The sequence below is a fragment of the Primulina huaijiensis genome, chromosome 13 (assembly GCF_012295235.1).
Source record: "Primulina huaijiensis isolate GDHJ02 chromosome 13, ASM1229523v2, whole genome shotgun sequence".
Taxonomy (NCBI): domain Eukaryota; kingdom Viridiplantae; phylum Streptophyta; class Magnoliopsida; order Lamiales; family Gesneriaceae; genus Primulina; species Primulina huaijiensis.
The window spans coordinates 17,057,671-17,078,315 of NC_133318.1; the positions used below are offsets into that span (position 1 = coordinate 17,057,671).

Below are 20,645 nucleotides of genomic sequence, written 5' to 3' on the forward strand. Positions count from 1 at the left end.
ACGAGTGTTGCCAATGAATCAGTATTTGTTAAGACAATGGTCAGAATGAAATCACACACCATGCAAATGATAAAGAGGTGACTTTTTGACAAAGTGTGGGGGAAACCCATCACTTTGTAACTAGGTAGACTAAAAATATTTCTGCATAAAGTAAACAATACAGCACCATTAACAAACTCACGAAAGAAAGGGAAACAACAAATAATTGAAAAGAAAAAAGAAACGAAAGTGAGACCAAAACAACACAAGATCGCAGTGCAGATGTTGAGTGCATTGCCCTACGCAACGACGAAAGGCAGAACAGTTAACATGAAGGCTTCATACGTAAAAGTGGCTGAACCAGAAAACGAGGTATCCTTCTCCTTGAATTTTTCAGTCAGCCCCTTAACAGTGAGACAGCACCTGACCAAGGAAAAATGGGAAATGAGGTCATGAAACTTGGTAAGAGTTATTATTGTATTCTTGGTATATGGTACGTAGAATGTAAGTCATACTCGATGAAATTGTCATATTCAACGGCCTTGTTTGTTCCACCACTTTTGTCAAACTTTGAAACCAGTAACTCCAGAACTGTGGGAGACACTGAGAATCCGAGACTAAGAAGTGCTTCTCTCAATTCATTTGAGTCAATCCTCCCACTCCTGTCCCTATCAAATCTCTCAAAAATAGCCTGAAAAATGAGGAACCAATCAGATAAACGCATTCTTAAATTTAGGAAAGTATCAAAGTATCAAATTGCAGAGATACAAAGGAGTTGAGACTAACCCTCCAGCTCTGAAGACTGTAAAAGACTTGTGTAAATTCCTTTGGACCTGTTTCAAGATAGGATAATAAACCAATGACCAACATGTTTTAGATTAATCAAAGAATCGACATACTAAAGCACTCGAGCTCTGTAAACACGTAAATTTGATTCTACAAAGAATAAGAAAAATTTTACTGATTATTGAACTGATAAAAAATAGGATTATTTACAAAAAGGAATGGGAATGAGGTGACCACTACACATCTATGATCCAAATTAATGGGTAAAAGTATTAAGAGCACTAAAAGTCTACAAGTACATGACTTTTAAAGATATCGACAACTTTCGACGCACTTGCAAGCATAGAAAGAAACCACATGCTCGCAGAATCCCACTCAAAAAAACCGTTGGGAGCACAGGTTCAGGGCTTATCACCTAAGAACACATTGAAAAAACAGGATCTATCGGCAAGACAACCAAATTTATGATGTTCTCACTTTTTCATTATACTTGGACTAAGGAGTAAGGACGGTGGCATCAGATTTAATATATTAGACCATTGAGAGTTGAGACGATACCCAGATAATCAAGTCCTCAATTCCACTCACTCCCCAATAAAAATCTACTATATGCACATGGATATATGCTGAAGAAATGTGGCCTTAAAAAAGGAAAAATCAAATCCCTATCAGAATAACACAAAAAAAATAGTATTTAATGCAGCTTCATTCTTAAGCTATTATTTGGATATTAGAAGAAATATGTTCTATCATTTTATTTTATTTTATCAAGGAGACAGTACAATTACCTCTCAAGACATGATCTAAAGTCAACATCCAGAATTAAAAAATTATTTTCATGCACAACACTCTGCCTCTAATGCCAAAGTCAAATTCAAAAAAAGTCCATATACAATTAAACGGCCGACAGCAGCCGCATGAACGTGAGTCGTGAACGAAATTTAGTTTTATTTTCAGCATTTTCTTTCATATCAGTTGTGGCAGTAGAGCCTCCGAATTGATGAGATCGCAACCAACATGAAAGATAATGACATTCCAGTTTTTATCACACAAAGACGGACCTAAAGAGAGTAAAATCACCTACCGATCTTCCTCGTGTTAGTGTTGGTGAAGAGATACATGAGAAGATGTACAGTCCTCAACCCAAAGCTCTGATTATAAGTCGAGAGTGCACTCTGAAGCTCCTTATCGTCAATAAACCCACTTCCATCCCGATCCGCCGCCTGGAAGCACGCGATCACGTTAGGGTCCGTCCCCGGCGGGAAAGCCGAGGGGGTGAGCGCGGCGAAGGGGGTACCGTACGGAGCAGAAGGAGGAGGGGTAGGATAACCGCCATAGGGCTGTTGGGGAGCGCCATAGGGCTGCTGGGGAGCGCCATAGTTGTTACTGGGAGGAGCTGAAGGCGTTGAGTATGGAGTGGGAACGGGCGCGTAAGGAGAAGACTGGTTGGGAGGTGGTGGACCTCCAGGTGGAGGATGGCCGGCGGATGGGTAGGATTGAGACGGTGGCGGAGCGCCGTAGGGGTAGCCGGAGGGATTCTGGTTGGGGTAGTTGGACATTATGGACACACGTAGATGCAAATAAAATTTTGTTCAGTGGAATTGGATAATTTATAGAGCTAAATGAATAAGGGTAGCTTCTTTGCCCCTGTAACTGACCGATATTACGAATTTACCAGTAACTTATATAAATCTCACTCGTTAGTTTCGTATCTACTTCTATGTACAATTAACGTACGAGATCTAATCAATTTTGTGGCATGAATTTTTAATTTGATTTATAAAAATATATTATTGTATATATCAAAATAAATATAAATTGATAATAAGTCTCACGAATTAAGATTTGTAAGACCGTTTCGTACAAGAATTATTATTTTCTATAATAGTAATATTATTATTGTCCAAGATATTAAATCGTGTTGCAAATAAAGATTTGAAATTATTGAATGTTGAAAATAAGAGTTATAAATATTGAAAATTAATGTGTGATGATGTATGTAATGATTTATTTATTTTTAGATTATTTTCAAATAAACTCTATAAATAAGTCTTTCAATTTGTGAAGAAGAACACAATTGAGTAGACAAAATTTTATAAAATGTGTAGTTTAATATGTTTTATGAGTTTGAGATTTTTACTTTTTATCGTAAATTTTTACTTTTAATAAATCGTGTATTATTATTATTATTATCATATGATTTTATTATTGATTTATTTATTACTATTACTTATACTTCAAGGCGAATATGTTCATCAATTCCTTGAAAAGGGCCATAGATAAATTACTATTATTAAATAAAAAACGCGTCTCTCATTAATTAGGATATTTATTTTAAGATTTCCAAATATATCTCATGATTTTCAATAATATGAATTTCCAGTAATTTAAATATAGTGTAGTTTAGGGAATGATAAATTTCTAACACTTTGATCTCTCCATGTATCTTTTTTTTTATTCTCCCTAAACTACACTATATTTCAATTATTGGAAATTCATTTTATTGAGAATCATGAGATATATTTGGAAATCTAAAAATTAATATTCTAATTACACTATCTTTATTTTATTTTTTTCAAATGTTTTGAAACAATTTTTCTCTAACTATTTATATATCTATGAGTTCTCAATTTCCATTTCAAAATAGAAAACATGAAAAAAATTGTGCATCTAATATATGAATGTCATTTCATCGATATTTACATGAGATGAATATACAACATATCAAAATTATAATATATATATATACACACAGACACAAAAATTAGTGGAGTAGTTCAAGAAATTATAACCAAAACATTATATGGTAACACTTGGACAAATATTTATATTTTATTAATATAAAATTTGAATTTTTTAAAAACGAAATATATTCGAGCTCAATAATATATGGATCATATTATATAGGGAAATGAGTAAAATCCCTATATATTATATTAGTAAATATACAAAATGTCGATGGCCCCCTTAATCGTCGGCTATGCATGTGCAAGGTGTTGAAATGGCGTGGCCACGTTTAAATACGACTAGTCCTATCTGTACACGCTGGGTTGACCTTGGGAATCCAAGTCAACGTCTTTTTTTTTTAATTTTTTTTTAAAAAATATTAGAGTCTGAAACCAAATTTCGTGAGATTTTTATATCAAATAAACTATAAAAACACAGACAGACAACGATTGAAGGTGTCTTCTCGATATAAAATTGATTGTTGGAAGTAAGTTCACCCAATTTGACAACTTCAACGTGGGACTTTCTGACTCAATTATCAATCTTTGTTTTAGTAGGAAGAAGAAATTGGGATGATTCCTACTACTTCATAGTAATCAAGATTCAAAAAGAAATTATATTATAATGCTAAACATTGTCAAATTTGTAAGCATAAATTTGACTTTCATATTTACAGAATTAAAAAAAAGAAGGAAGATAGGAACAAATTTAAATAACAATTAGCAAATAAAACCACGCCCAACGATAGCAACTTCAGGCTCAAATCCATGAACTACATAACACTAATGAGGTATTCAACACCTTTACATGTGTCTTACTTTAACTAGAAATTCTTTGTACTATTAACTCATCAGATCAAATATTGGTCAAATTTTTTTTTTACCAAATGACTTTAAAACATACGAAAATACGAAGACTAAACAATAAGTGAAAATTGAGAAGGTTAGATCACAAATTCATGGTCATTTGGTTAAATAATCGCGGTAACCAGATATTCTTCAGCAACCACCGAATTAGACGTACACCAGTAAAAATGGACTTCAATTCACGAAGTTTTTGCCTTCCAACTAATGTGAATTCTTGTCATGGTGGTCATGGTCTGTATCACTTTCCATTCAGTTCCTTGGCTTCCATTGCTAACCGATCAACTACAAGATTACAGCAAAGTTTCTTTAAGTCTTGGTCAGGTCAATGAGCATTTTCCGGATCTCCAGACAGGAATGCACCAATTGCAATTGGCAAATAAGTAAAGCGATCCACTTCCACCATAATTTTATATCCCCACAATCCATCTCAAGGTTGCTCCAAGCCTAAATTAAGTTCCCAAACTGAATCAATAGCTAAACCAATACCAAGAACATCGAGAGAGTCACCACACAAGCTCCGCCCAGATCCAAATTAAATCACCCAATCCCACTTGACCGGACGCCTATGCAACTAAGTAGAAGCATACCTGACCGATCGTCTCTAGGTGTACTTACTGTATTGCGATATTTTTGGACACAAAAATAAAAAATAAAAAGGTCATGGGAGGACAGGGAGCTCGACTTTGTTGAATGACAAGAAACTGACCCGCCCATGTTCGACAATACAAAATTTTAAAGGATTTCCTCTGCAACGAATCTCAAGTTTCTCGATTTCCTGTTTCGATGGTGGGCGACCACTGCAAGGGTAACATATCATCAAGAAATATGTCAAGTTCATACAAGAAACAAACCTAGCACTAAATAAAACTGTATTCCACTCACAAGAATTGTATAATTTAGCATCCAATATATTGAACAATGTGACAATTGTCAATCTACTAGAGCTTATTTCCAAAAAGCATATTGGCAACCAAACCAGAAATTTGTTTAAACAATGCCAGAAAGAAAGGGCTAATCTTGCCCAAAAAACCGCACCAGATTTTGAGTTACCTGATGAGGTAAAGCACAAAACATGGACTGCCAGGAGAAGATTTTTTAAACATGCTATTAGGAGGATACACATCATAGATTGGTTTGGTTTCACTGAGTTGCAGTACAGATATCTCCTCTGTGATGAAACTACTGCTAATTGATCCATTTTTCCTTGTCAAGTCAAATTCTCTGGAACCTTCCTCTACGGTAGCATCAGCTTTAAAATTCTTTGAAGACCAAAGAATGCCGTGACGACCAACAATGTAACCAAGATGTTTCAGATGCCTATAGACCTCAAAAGACTCCCAAGAGCATCCATATCTACTCCTGTCCTCTGCTAATTTTCTATACATATCGCTTACAGAAAGAGGAGCACCGTCATCATTCAAGACATCCAATGCCCCAATTTCAACCAAAAACCTACAAGAAAAATCTACCAGATAAATGTAATGGAGCATAATGGAAATTGCAACCTCTATCTAAGAGTCAATTGTTTCTACCAAAAATAAAAAGAAGTAACAGCATTTATGTTTGTTTTCATTGGTTTGCACAAAATAAATACATTACGATGATCTACTCGCAATATACATTGCATTTGTCTAATAAATTTAGGTAATCGACTCAAGGAACCCACCCGAATTATTTTTTATTTTATAAATATTGGTGTTAAACTTGTATCAAAATCATAGTCCTGCCTTTAAGACAACGCATTTATTCCTGATTTTAAACACATTTTCGTAACACCAACATAGCAAACACCAACTTTTTCATCTCATAACAATGCTCCTCAAGTTAATTTGCATATTAAATAGTTTAAATAAAATATTTATTTCATGTGCAATGCCAGATATGTAAGGTCCTGTAATTAATTATCTGCTAATCAGACATAATTAGAATAATTATTTAGTTGTTAAATTAAAATAATTATTTTGCCAAATAAATTCAGGACATGTGTTCAAAATATGTATTTTACAATATCGGAGAATTTTAACTATATAAAATATATTCGGAGTTTAAATATCACACGAGAGCAAAATAAATGTAAAACTGGGATAACTGGGTTCGAGTTACTATTTTTCGTAACCCAATGTAATACACATATATACATACACCATTTTCAGGTGAGATTTTGTTGTGATTACTTGGTTATTTGGAGTGTATTGAGTAAGGATTCGAAGCTTATTTTCTCCACGTCTGTTCCTGCAAATTTCATCCGAGATTTGAGCTTCTCCGGCGAGTTTTCCAGCGACGTTACGCCACCATAATACCGTGAGACCACCCTTGTTCAATCTAGCTACGATTCTCGGTAATAACAAGCTTGAAATTCCAGATTTTGGTTCGAGTTAGGGGCTGCCTGAATTCATATTTTACCCGCTTCGATTTAAATTCGTTTTGTCGATTAAAGTGCGTTATATTAAAGTATATATTGAGTTTATGTTGTAGGTTCAAGTGTTGGACGTGTTTGAGGTATAAATCTTCGACATCAGGCTTGTTTATCGGACTAGCTTGTTCGTATGTTCGAGTATTATTGTTTATATGTTGATTATTAGAGTTTTTGGGATTTATTGGAGCTAGAATTATTTAATAAATCGATTTATTTGAATAGTTGGAAAAGTAATCGAACTATTGTATTATTGAATGATTTTAGTCGAATATTTGATTTCATATGAGAATTGGAGAATTACTGGAAATAATATGTGACTAGGTAGAATATTGAGAATATTGGGACAAAGTTTTGATGATTAAATCATTAAGTTGGATTTTTTATCAAATAAATTCAACTTTAGTAATTTTGAAAATAACTTAAATAAGTAAGATTATTTTAGTTTTATTGGTGAATTATGGAATTATTCGGCTTATTGTTATTATTTTTAGGCCGAGCAGATTAACGTCGACTGTTGTTTATTGTCGAACTTGGCATAGGTACGTTACAGTTCGGTAACATACGACGATAACCTATAAATCTTGTTTTATGTACATTTTATGTCGTTTACATGATTTATGTGAACTGTATGAGTTATTTTGGCAGTTTTATGTTTAGTTGATTTATATGTGCAATTATTTGACATATTTTGTGGCATTTAGAATAGTGCATTTATTATTACATACATGTTGAGCTCTATCGTTCTTGTTACTCGTTTCTCCTGTTTTATTGTATTCCTGGCACACGAGACTATTATTTCGGAATCAGTTGGCGATTTTCGAGTCGAGTTATCCCTGAGACCAAAATTATGATTGTCTATTTCTTTATGCATTTTTCGTGTGATATACACTTGAAATCTTAACATCATACGTTGTTCGTTATTGTGCATTCTTGTTGTATCGTTATCAGATGTTGGAGGCCGAATCGTGAATGTTTGTGTTAGCATCGCGGCGCGTAGGCAAATGTCGTGGATGTTTGTGTTAGCATCACGACATTACGAAAGGGCGGTTTAGTTGCATGAAGATGTAGCTCCCGTGTACGTGTTGCTTTGTTCATGAATTGCATATTTCATTCTATTATATGTTTATGCATGATTTATGATTATTGTTTTTGTTGTTTAACTGTTTCATAGAAGAATACTAACCTCAGTATTTTATATTGGGGGGCTACTGTGGTTGTTGTTGGGTACTATGGTAGGTCACCCGATTAGTTTTGCAGTACTAGGCTAAGGGTTTGTCAGTGGAGCTCGAGAGTGAGATAATATTGCTTGGTTGTCAGAGTTGGAGTCTCCCGGTTAGTTTATTTATATATGTTGGAGCCTTGTCAGTTTTTATGTCAGGGTTTATTTACCGGGGAGTTGCCCCTTGTATCATTATAATTATTTGGAGTTGTTGTGTGTTTAGAACTAGTTTATGTTGCTTTGAGTCTTGCGAGATTTATTGAATTGCTGCTTGTGAATTGTTGATTTGTGCCTGGTTGACACTTGTGTGTGACTGTTTATGAATTCAGCAGCGTCGTCCTTAAGTCATTTTTCTTTTTACAGGTATTTTAAATTTTTGGTATGTCCTAATACTTACGGGGATGTCATGTCGATATATATCTTTTTGACTTAAGGTCCATTTTAAGTATTTTAAACCATTTTTCCGTCGCAGTTTTAAATTAATCAAATGTGTTTGATAATTAATTGTAATTATAATTGGCCTCACAAAATATATGATGTGTTTCTCACAATCAAATGACAAGGAAAAGGAACTAGAAAAATTATTTGGTGCAGTAGCAAATTTATGATGTGGTGCTCTTACTATTACAAAACAAGGAAATATGAGTATAATTATTTAGTGCGGTGTCAAATTTATTAACTAGTTTCATTATCTCGTAAAAATTAGTCATTCTACATTTCACCTCATTTGGCAATATGGAGATTTTTCTTCGCAAAATTTCATTGTTTAAATTTTTAATTGCGAATTCATTTTGATGCCTGATGGGGGATTTGATATCTAGGTTGATCAAAATAAAAGGAATATCTAAATTAATTGCTACTGAGGGTTAAAGATAAAGTGAAATTACCAAAACATTAAGAAACTCATACGACATCATAGAGAAAACCATGATTAAAACAACATCAGAGAGTGGGTTGCATCACATACAGAGTTTCTTCAATCGAGCAATATACTTTTCCACTGCGAACTATCCCAGTTGTGGTCCACATCTTACCCTTTTTCTCCACCACCTCAGCCATTCCCAACTCATCAATCCACAGCGCTCTTGATGCTTCTTTCCTTACCATAAACATCAAGAAAAAACCACCAATAAAGAAACTTTCAAACGAAACATTTTTCATCGGGAAAAAAAAAGAAGCAATCTGGTGTCATTAACTTTTTTTAAGAGGATACCTATATTGCAACTTGGGTATATCTCCTGAGCCATAGGAAAGCTCATCATCATCAACCGAGTCCTCAAAAAATGTCTCCGAGTCACTATCACAGTCATATTCTCCTTTAACAACACTCAAAATTTCCAAGTCATGAGCTTCCATAAATCCAAATTAATGGAAATTCCAAGCTCCTCTTAACAAACACATCAGAAAAAAAAATACACTTACAATGGCATTTAACAAGAAGTTTTAAAGCCTAAACCAATTGGTTCAGCTCAAAAATTGAATTTTCTGAGCTTTAGGTTCTAGCTACAGTGTCAGAATATGAAGTGACAACAGAAACAACTATAGACTTAATTTCATTAGAGTTGAAGCATTTTCGGAACTCGCAGACCATGTTTCAACCAATCAAATAAGCAAGATGATTGATTGAAATGATATTTGGTCAATGAAAGGACAGAATCCATAATAAAAAGAGAGTCATATTTTTAACAATTTTTTAGGATTAGCTTCTTCCAAACATTCAACCTTAATTTTCATCAGCAGCTAGTTTATAATCATAAAAAAAAAAAAAGACGCTCCATCATATACGATGCCTTATACTGTTCCTCAGACATGAGATAAAATGTGACACACACTGCCCGAAAAACAGCCTAAAGCAGCGACTTTTACAACATGTAAACACAATTTTTGGTTTGTTCTAAATTAGAGATAACAAACCAACATATCCAACAGTTTAATTGATTGTGAAATTAAAACTATTAGCAGCCAACGTGAATCAAAGAACAGAAGAGAGAAGCTTTTGAGAGGTCTTTACGTGTATGGGTCCGCACGGAAATCGGTTCTGCTTGGGGAGGGGAAAAGACAGCAAAAAAATGGAGGGAAACCAAAATACGAACTGTGCTCCAAATTTTGCAAGAAAGTGACCGATGTTTCCTTGTCTTCAACCGGTTGTACTTGATTTTCCAGAAACTGCCGAGAACTTTTCCGATACGAACAAGGATTCTTTGTGTGAGTGTTCGACCGAAAGATTTCCGGGTGAGACATTGTGAAGGTCATTATCGAAAAATACTATAAAATAAAATAAAATAAAATGTCAATTTTAGTTGATTTATATTTCGTTAAATAATTATAGTTTTTAATCAGTTTTATTAATTTTAATCCTGTAAATATACAGCTAATATCATTACTAGAATTTATAATTATGTTATAAATACACGTTCATATCACAATAATTTTTTTAAATTATTTAGTTAAAAAAAATGTAGCAATAATATTGATAATTTAATTACATGATTTTCGAAATGACTAAAATTGATTTTAAAAACATATATAATTGATCTAACGAAAAATAAACGACTGAAAATGTCACACACAATATGTATAGACTCTCCCAATTGTTGGACTTTTGAAATATACTGTCATTAACTAAATGCTATAACATTTGGTAGCATTAGTAGAGAGCAATAACTTATTTGGTCCACATGGCATCTCCTTGTCGATTATTGCAACATCAAATTGCTTATATCTGGTCGTTTTCTGCTATTCATCCTTTGATTTTGAAATTCAATAGTGATGCATTTGTAGGCTATTAGCCCGTGAGGGATTGAATGCTGAGCAGCTTGCTCGTGATCTTAAATCCTTTGAATTGAAAGTATAATTTTCTTCTCAGCCCAACCATTTTTTAATATTGTTGCCTCAGATACGTTTATAGTATGTGCAATAAACGTCTACCTTGATTAAATCTCGGATGAAATTTCCAGGAACAGTCGGGGAGAAAATAAGCTTCGAATCCTTACTCAATACACTCCAAATAACCAAGTAATCACAACAAAATCTCACCTAAAAATCGGAGGAAGAACTAGCGCAGAAATGGTTGGAACCGAGCTGCTTTCGGATGTCTTCTTCTTCCGATTCAGCACAGATGGGATGCTGCACTTCTTCTCCGGCAGCTGGCGGCGCGGCGGCCGGAGCTGAGCTTGGACGTGGTCGACGGGTTGCAGGCTTGGGGTTTGGGCTTCTCTTCTTTTTAACTTTAAATTAAATAGAAATGAAAATGGTGTGTGTATATTCTTGAATTTATTTGACAAAAATAATTATTTTAATTTTACAACTAAATAATTATTTTAATTATATTTGATTATCGAATAATTAACCGTAGGACCTTACATATCTGACATTGCACATGCAATAAATATTTTATTTAAAATATTTTTCCAATAATCAAATATTACAATGATTATTATGGTTCTATTATAAAATTAAATTATATAAAATAAAAAATTTGTAATCTACGTAAACCGGTTTTTAATAATAAATGGAACTGATTTTTTAAAACCAAATCTCATAATTAACTGAACCAAATTTCTAAAATAATTCAATTCGGTAATTTTTATTTTTTTACTAGGTGGGTCTCTACTTCTTTATTTATTTCAATTTCAATAAACGAAGAAGTGTTCTTTATCGTCGAAGCAACTAATTATTAAAAATAGTTATAATTCATAAAAATACTCAAAAAATTTAAATTATTAACATTAAAAATTAACATAAATACAGTCTAATGTAAAAAATACAATAAGGTTACGTTTATTTAGTTTGATTAGAGTTTAACTGATCAATTTCATATGTTTACTAGAAATTTTATCAATCATATGTATCTATTTTAATTATTATTAATGAATTATTTTTACTTCCTTTTAATAGGTGTGGTTTTAATCTCACCATCTAATTTGACTCAAAACACTAAAATTACTCATCACTCCTATCATTATATTATATTTTATATCAAGTATTATTTAAACTTCACATATTTATATAAATTGTTTACTAAATGATTTATAATTTATAATTACATATATCCAAATTAAAATAGTTACATTTCTTTAAGTGTGAAAATAATATTTACAAGAACTTTTCAAAAAATTAGAAGAAATAAAATAATGAGAAAATTAACAATAAAATTTTAAATAATTATTACTAACTACAAATATATGGTCTTATATTTGAGATAATGCAATATTATTAAATATTATATTATAAAAAATATTAAGCACTTTAAAAAATATTTCGTTTATATTTATTTTTAATTGAAATGATTATTTTTTGAAATTTTAAAGAACATTATAAAATATTTTAATCATAAATTATTTAAAATAAATAAATAAATAAATAACATTTTCAACTATAATTATCATTTAATTTTATTATACATTAATGAGTAAACTAGGAATTATCATTTAATTTTAATATCAATTCTAATCACAATCAATCAACGTAAACAAATTATTTATCAATAATTATTCCAAATCCCATTTAATTTAATTATATTAATAATCACGCTATATTTTATCTATATAATCCAATTATTTAAAGTAAACGCACTTTAATAAAAGAAATTGAAGCAAATGCATATACGAACACACGTATTCTTTATAAAACTGAAAGCCCACAAACGAAAAACAAGGAGCCAATTTCTATTTTTAGTAATTTTTTCTTGAAACTTCTTCTGCTAAATTATATGAGACGATTCGAATATAATTTCAATTCGCTCCAATACAATCGACATCACTAATTTGAATATCGAAAAAACACACCAAGACACTGCCACAGACGACATAATAGCTTGTATAAACAAGGGATACAGCAGACTGTTTGCGATGCAAGGTGAATTCCATGCTACGTCGACAAGTCACTAAAACATTCACAAGCTACGAGCAACCTTTTCGTACAAATCACGGGGCCAATTTCTATTCAGATTGGTAGCCAGAAAGTTGGCAATCTGCATGAATCAACAACACATAAATAAGCAACCAGAAATTTTGAAAACAAGCAGAAGCAAAACGTGAAACTCGCCTTAGCTCTCAAGGAGCGTAATGAACCATCTGTATCTGATAGAGTGTCCAAACAATGCAGCGCGACTTTGAGAAGACCAGGCACGCAGGCTTGGACATGTGGCGATAAATTCTGGAAAGCATTGGAGACTGAATCAGGAGCCCTAGGATCCAAAGGAAGAAATGGGAGCTTTGCTACCTCCCTCAAGGCATCTAGAAGGTTTCCCAATCTTGAAAGTTTATGGATGGCTAATATTGCCTCCAGCTGTCTTAGCACTGTTTGTTGCTCCATTACATTCTCTCTTTCTTGAGGACTGCAAAACAGAACAGTTGGGGAGAGGAGAGGAAGGGTGTGAATATATTCGGATTGACAAGGTAATTGAGACACAGAAGAAAACATGAATAATAACAATTTCAGAAATTAAGCAAAGCCACCTATAACAATAACAATAAAGTTAAAAGGGTGAGTGGCAAAATACAGAACTGGAAGGTAAGTCACTGCATTGAAAGGAGAATCGAGTTTTTTCATCATGTAATAGCGCATGGCAATTCCACAAACATAAGCCTCGGGTTACTTTAACTGAAAAATATATAGCACATGACGCCATATTAGGAGGCATCCACTAATCACCAACTTGAGCAACATCACCCTTTTAAAACAATTTGCAAGTTTTCATACATTCACACGAAATAATTTGATCTAAAATGGAATTTACACCTTGTAATATTTGAGTATTAGACTCACCACTTTAATACGCACGGGATCTTAAAATCAAGCAATTAAAATTTCAAAAAAGAAACAAAAAATCAAGCATTCAAGTTTCAGCCTTTTTCAAAAAAATTAGCAGTCATCATAATGAAAGAACCTTCACTATAGCATGTTCATATGGATTATGGACAAACCGATAGGTTAAAAAAAAAAAGGAGATAGAATACACTTTTTCTAGCAAGTATGACAACCACCACACCATGGAAGAACAGTTAAAACAACACGGAGGACAAAGTAGATTTAAGATGAACCTGATTTCTGGGTAATACTTGAACATCTCCAATATCTCATTTCCAGAGTGTATAAACCCAGTAATCCTACTTTCACCATCCAATCTACCACGTGATAGGGAACAAATTGCTTCAGAGAGACATTTATTTATAGTTTCCAATGCAGCTGAAAATGCTCCAATTCTCTTCTGAATTTCTATGGCCTGAAATTTGATGGTATATACGTGTTGGTAAAGAACTCGTAAACTTCAGTACAATTAGAAAGGGGAAATATCAGTTAAAAAAAGGGAATTACAACAAGAAGTAAAATGGAAACAAAAACGAATTGTTGCACAGCAAATCCAAATTGTGTAAACAAATATATTTTGATTCTTATTAGAACATGCTGGCAGGGCAGAACAACCTAATTAGAAGTTCAAGAATTCTTACGCAAAGATCCGACTAAATTCGTTTAACATGAAAACTTAAAAAGAGATTACTTTATCATATAAGCCAAACTGCAGACACAATCCAGCTGAATCGAGAAAAACCTATTTAGATGTGAATTTCAAGAATTGTTCCGCAAAGATCCAACTAAATTCGTTTAACATGAAAACTTAAAAAGAGATTACTTTATCATATAAGCCAGACTGCAGACATAATCCAGCTGAATCGAGCAGAAACTGCTGTCTGGTTTTCGCCTCAGTCAAAAATCTTCCCAACTGACCTTCTTCTCCAGAACCTCTCGAGCCAATTAAAAGATAAATCCCACCATCACGTAACAAAATCTCCATCAGCAGTTGCTTTAAAAGCAAGGTCCTGTGCCTTCGCTGATCCATATTACCTATTCCGGTCCACGATAATTTCCCGTCATCGACAGCAGCAGCAGCTTGAACATAATATTCCAGTGCCGTTTCCAAGTCACCATGTCCCAAATAGGCAGCTCCATACTGCCTGATCATACTAGATGCCTCAGCAAAAGCATCCATCACTCCCAACTTTTGACCTGACCCAGAACTTTCTGAGAGTATGCCATAGTCTGACAGCACGATTGATATATGCACAGCATCAACACTATATCCTTCATCTCCTACATCTTTGGACAAATGGTGAACAGCAGGAAGCAGCTGGATGCTCAAAAGTAAAACATATGGATACACCAAAGGATCCTTTCCATTCTTTGTATAATATGAAGACTCAAACTTATTCAGATAAGACTGCAAGTCTTCCAAACTGTAAGGGGATAATCCATCACTTAGGACAGCCGAAGAAGAGGAACCAACAGAGCCAACTCGTACAGCAGACAACATGAACCACAAGAAATCCTCGATAGTATTAAAGATTGTAGGAAGTTCTCTAAGTAATCGATCGATAAGCCTCCTGGAACCAGAAATAATGGCATGCAAGAGTAATTTTTTTTTGTCATATGATGCTCGGCCCGCCCTGTCAGTCATTCGCAATAATTTCTCACATTCTTCTGAAGCAGCAGATGCAGTGTCTGCTGAAACCATGCCTCCAGTAGAGATCCATTCAGCAAGCTATCAAGATAGAGAGCTAATACATCTAAGAAAATAAAAAGGAAACAAGTTTATGTAATAAGCAATTTACAATTAATACCATAGGACTAAAATTCTGTGAAGCACGAGATGTCCGCGAAACTTCTCTAGCGTCGTCATAGTATCCAGTTCTCAGGCAAAAGTATATCTGTTAAACAGTATACCATAAGCAGTTTACAGTTTTAAACTATTGAATATGATAAAAGAGGATCACCAAAAAAATCTTCTAAATGTGCCTGAAAAGTAGATTAAACAAGTCACCAGCATATACAATAGAGTAAGATTACATAAATGGCGAGTCCACAGACAACATGAGGAACTTCACTAGTCATTACCACTAGTAACAAAAAGGGGAATCAGACCTGTTGCCATGTGGTATCTATTGGAGGCTGCCGACGAAAATCATCAGCATCAAAATCAAGCACTCCGTAATCCCGTAAACGGATCTACGGAACAAAAATAATAACAATGAAGTAAATTGTTAGTAACCCTCAGAAAGAGTATATCCAACTGCTTCACATTATTTCAATAATTCATTGAATGATGTAATAGGCTCAAACAAACCCGAAGGAAGGCACGGATTCTTTGAAGATTACCCACAGCTCCACCAAGAGCAGCCTGCAATAACATTAGCAGATAGCATGAACTTTATTTAGTAACAAAACACGAGATTGTATATGTTCAAGACAAAGTTGTATTAAGAATCAGAAACACTACAAAACGTAAGCAAGTATAAAAAAATTTTAGTATTTTAACATTACATCCACTCAGACGAGTTCATATAAGCTGGGCAATAATTTAAGATAAAGACGGACAGCTAGACAAAAAATTGGTAGAAATGAAAGATGACAGAAAGCTACCTGTGAAGGATAATTTTGAATCATATCCATCACATACTTCCCATGTCCCCACTCCAGATGGTGTCGTGCTCCCAGTATTAAGGACATTTTTTTGGAAACATTCCGATGAACATTTAAATGCTCACCCGTTAAGGCCTGTCAGATTCGATATATCCACCACTAAATTTGTTCCGAATTTCATGTAAAAAAAATCATTGTGCACACAAAGGAAATGATGATTTGAAAATCAAGGAAATAAGCACACTGTTTGCAATATACCATAACTAGGTGCCATATTTTCAGCATGTTGACTGACTTTGAACCAGCAGTATCAAGTTTCAGACTCTCATAAGCATTTCCAAAAGCTGCAGCAGGCTGAAATTAAGAAACAATTAGTTTACCCTTACCTAACACACTAAAAGATTGTTTGGGAGAGCTTTTGCTTATTTTTAAGTGATTCTTCTATAGATTATTTTGAAGTAGGCGAGAAGCAAAAGTTGGAAGCGTTTGGAAATCAAAGTCTAAACCTAATACAAGCTAAAGTTTGAGTGTTTGGAGAAAAATTGTTTCCAAACATAATTTTAGTAAAATGACAATATAAAATTTATCTTTTTTAATTATCTAAATTTTGATACTCACACCATAGACAATGTATTTATATAATTATTTTTACATTTTGAATATTTTGTATCAATTTAATTTTTTTATAATACGAATGCATGCAAATTTATATAAGATTGATTAATAAAAATTTTAAAAAAACAAATGAATTTTTTTTTATAAATGCACAAAACATGCAAAAAAATTTAATGGAAATAAAAATTATATAAAAATGTATTGTATATTTTTTAAAATTTAATGTTTGTAATAAATATGATTGGAATTTATAAATTCCATTCGAAACTCTTAAAAACTCATATATAAATAAAATTTAATATTTTAAAAAATCTTCAAAAATATTTATAAAAATTGAGAACAATTATAAAATATGATAAATTTTTAAAAGGTACAAATGTCGAATTGTAGCTTTAAACTATTAATAAAAAAGTTGATGCAGAAAAAACATCTAAAATTTAATTCTAGCTTTTAGTTAAAAATCATAGAAGTTGAAGCAGAATATGGTATTCCCAGACATCCCAAAGCATTTTTACTCAGCTAGAAGCCAAGAAGTGCTTCCTAGAAGCTCTCCCAATACTCCCTAAGTCTGTTGAAGTGCCTACCAAAAATAGAAGCACTTTTTTGTACGACAAACTTGAACAATAACTGATGAGTACAGACTTAAAGCATAAAACTCGAACAAACAATTAACATGTATACATCATATTGTTTATTTGTGAACACTTGGTTTCTGGTAAAACTGTTTAAGCTCTTACTACGGCTCAAAAAGCTTACTTTGAAGGCTATGCCACGCTCCCTGGCACTGTTAAGATTTTTCACAACTTCCGCATATACGACCGCCTTTTTTTCTAGTACAGGTTTATTCCCCAAAGTTGCCAGCTCCATACCTGATGGGGTGGATGAAACCTGAGGACTAGAAATAGCAGGAACTATTTGACCATAGCGAGCAACCACCCCAGGGCTAGAATCACTTATATTTTTCTTTGGTAGGGTCGCAATTCGGCTCAGACTCTGCAGGAAATCTCTTTTTTCTTTTCGCCAATCTTCCTGCGGAAGAAGTTTTACATGAGAAAAAAATTGCCAGAAATATAAACACTATCCTTATGTTCTGCAATCAGATAAGATTAATGAGAATGCTTAAAAAGAAAGAGAATACGGATCTTATTCTAGAATCCAGACACATATACCTCCAAAACAGAAATCATATAATCATTAAAACTTCTAAGATTATCTTTCTGAGCTTCCTGAACAGCTGAGACCATTGCCATTTCACGGACCTGAGTCACCAATCACAATGTCAATTATTAGAAAATTCTCGAAAAACCTTTCCTTTTGAATATTTGTGCATGTTCTTTCTGAATTATGCATAAACGTGACAGAATGAACTACCTGCTGTAGATACTCTTCGACAGTAGTAGCCTCAGCAGGAAAGACATCTTCATATGTTGTCTTTAAAACAAAAAAGAGCAAAGACAAAAGACCAAACAGAAAAAATTACATAAACATCATAAATAAACTCAGGAAACATAGAGTCGGAAAAAACTTCACAGCACTGTTTGTAGCATGAAAAGTTACAAAAGAGAGCTATCGGTATCAATTTCTGGCAAAGCAACAATTAAACGAATGTAATATACAAGCATCCATATTAAAAATGTATCCTTGATATAAGGATTTCTATATTTGAGGTGACGCATAATTTATTACTCAGAAATGATTTGAAAAAGAAAAAAGTCCAGAAACATAAATAGAGTAAATGGTGCTTGCAAAATTTTATTACTGTTGAAGCATTCTTCTGATGAAAACTTCGAAGAAGGCTTCCTATGCAGATCAAATAAATGATTTTATCAGGTATAAGCACAAGCATCGAAGCATTGATATTTTTCATTGAATTCTTTAAGTTACAGAGAATATATAAATTTAATCAAGGTAGACGTCTCAAAAAATCTTAGGCCACTTACATCTGAACAAAATTAGGAATATTATCGGGAAGATGTTTCTACTTGCTAGACCTATAAGTTGGTTGCAACCATTTGAACGTATATCGTAATAACATAAGCACAAGAAATTTTCCAGAAATATCAGTATTTCTTGAAACTCCTATCCTCCTCCTCTGTTCTTTTCTTGAGTCAGGAATGTACAAAACACCATTCCATTAGTTCCAAGGTGGCATTGCACAAATTATAAACGTATCTGAGGCAACAATATTAAAAAATGGTTGGGCTGAGAAGAAAATTATACTTTCAATTCAAAGGATTTAAGATCACGAGCAAGCTGCTCAGCATTCAATCCCTCACGGGCTAATAGCCTACAAATGCATCACAATTGAATTTCAAAAGCAAAGGATGAGTAGCAGAAAACGACCAGATATAAGCAATTCGATGTTGCAATAATCGACAAGGAGATGCCATGTGGACCAAATAAGTAATTGCTCTCTACTAATGCTACCAAATGTTATAGCATTTAATTAATGACAGTATATTTCAAAAGTCCAACAATTGGGAGAGCGACAAAATTTGAATTATAGTAATAATTAAAAAAAACAAATATTCTTCAAGAACAACAAAATGGGGAAAAACTGGCAAAATTAGATGCATACACCAGTAAAATTGAAGTCTAAAACAGCAAAATTCATTCACCTGGTGGCAGCAATGGACTGAGAAGGAGCTTCAGTTCGCAAAGTTTTTGCCTTCAGCTTCTTCGACAGGGCTTCCAACTGATCCAAATTCCTCTATTTCCACCCAAAATACGTACAATTACAATAGAACCATCTTATTTCATGTAAAAAACGACAAGAAAATCTTTCGTGCATCATTAAAATGGAGACCTGAAGCGGGGGGAACTGAGTGGACGGAGCAGCTTGTTCGAGAAGCTTCGAAGAGGAATGCAAAAGGTCAGTCCATCCAGCCATGTCTGTGTCGCTCGCCATTGCTCGGTGAAGAAATTCACGCACAACACACTCTATACTACCGAATGGCAGTACAGTGTTGAACGAAAGAGAGAGAGGGGTTTTGGAGCTAAAAAAACCCTAAATCTCTCATATCATTTAATTTTTCAAAAAATATATAATTTTACATTCAATAAATTAAAAAACAATCAAAATATTTCATTTGGATAAAAATCGGTAATTTGGATTTTTTTAAAAATGGTTCGATCCAAACTATCTTAATTAAGAAAACAAAACAGTTCGAAACATATCGAGGAGAAATATTAAAATTAGATTTTATTACTACATCACCGGCTCTGAACCCAAACACCTCCATTAAGTTCCCTTCACATCCGCAACCAATTTGCAACTCACTCTCCTAACTCAGGCAGCCACTCGCGGCTCTCCTCATCTCACTTTTGTACATTGAAGCTCGCATAATTGTGATGATTCATGATTCGATGATGTCTTGTGTTGTTCAAGATTTTTTTTCGATACCAAAATGCTGAATCTTACGTCTTCCACAGTGTTTCGGCTTTGGCCATTTTTTGCTTTTTCTGAAAGAGAACGGAGAAAATTACTTTTTAAACAAGTTATGATGAAATTCTGCAAGATATAGATGTTAGTATGGTATTCTTTTGTTTTGTCTTCGAAAATCTTAGGTTAGAAATTGGTGAACCAGATGGCTATGAAAAAATAGTCGAGACAAAAATT

The 20,645-nt window shown here is 33.4% G+C and overlaps 2 protein-coding genes across 5 annotated transcripts; both read right to left on the reverse strand.

Moving 5' to 3' along the window:
* Positions 1 to 65: 65 nt before the first annotated feature.
* On the reverse strand, positions 66 to 11,234 carry LOC140956356 (probable tRNA-splicing endonuclease subunit sen54). Of its 4 annotated transcripts, XM_073413074.1 has the most exons (9): positions 11,030 to 11,222; positions 10,087 to 10,258; positions 9,207 to 9,380; positions 8,961 to 9,092; positions 5,409 to 5,810; positions 5,065 to 5,155; positions 766 to 812; positions 495 to 670; positions 66 to 402 (listed from the first exon to the last, which is right to left on the reverse strand). In XM_073413074.1, the coding sequence occupies exons 3-8, from the start codon at positions 9,347 to 9,349 to the stop codon at positions 613 to 615; spliced, it is 873 nt and encodes a 290-aa protein (XP_073269175.1). In that variant the 5' UTR covers positions 9,350 to 9,380; positions 10,087 to 10,258; positions 11,030 to 11,222; the 3' UTR covers positions 66 to 402; positions 495 to 612. The 4 variants fall into 4 exon arrangements, with proteins under 4 accessions (XP_073269175.1, XP_073269174.1, XP_073269176.1 ...); XM_073413073.1 differs by lacking the exon at positions 10,087 to 10,258 and having other exon boundaries at positions 11,030 to 11,232; XM_073413075.1 differs by lacking the exon at positions 10,087 to 10,258 and having other exon boundaries at positions 8,961 to 9,087; positions 9,207 to 9,378; positions 11,030 to 11,231.
* Positions 11,235 to 12,641: 1,407 nt separating this feature from the next.
* Positions 12,642 to 20,046, reverse strand: LOC140991461 (nuclear pore complex protein NUP93A-like). The gene is made up of 15 exons (XM_073461420.1): positions 19,833 to 20,046; positions 19,645 to 19,736; positions 19,247 to 19,313; positions 18,398 to 18,457; positions 18,196 to 18,285; positions 17,783 to 18,055; positions 16,670 to 16,765; positions 16,412 to 16,546; positions 16,116 to 16,169; positions 15,914 to 15,997; positions 15,613 to 15,699; positions 14,628 to 15,533; positions 14,038 to 14,219; positions 13,040 to 13,331; positions 12,642 to 12,965 (listed from the first exon to the last, which is right to left on the reverse strand). The coding sequence occupies exons 1-15, from the start codon at positions 19,932 to 19,934 to the stop codon at positions 12,888 to 12,890; spliced, it is 2,598 nt and encodes an 865-aa protein (XP_073317521.1). The 5' UTR covers positions 19,935 to 20,046; the 3' UTR covers positions 12,642 to 12,887.
* Positions 20,047 to 20,645: the final 599 nt, after the last annotated feature.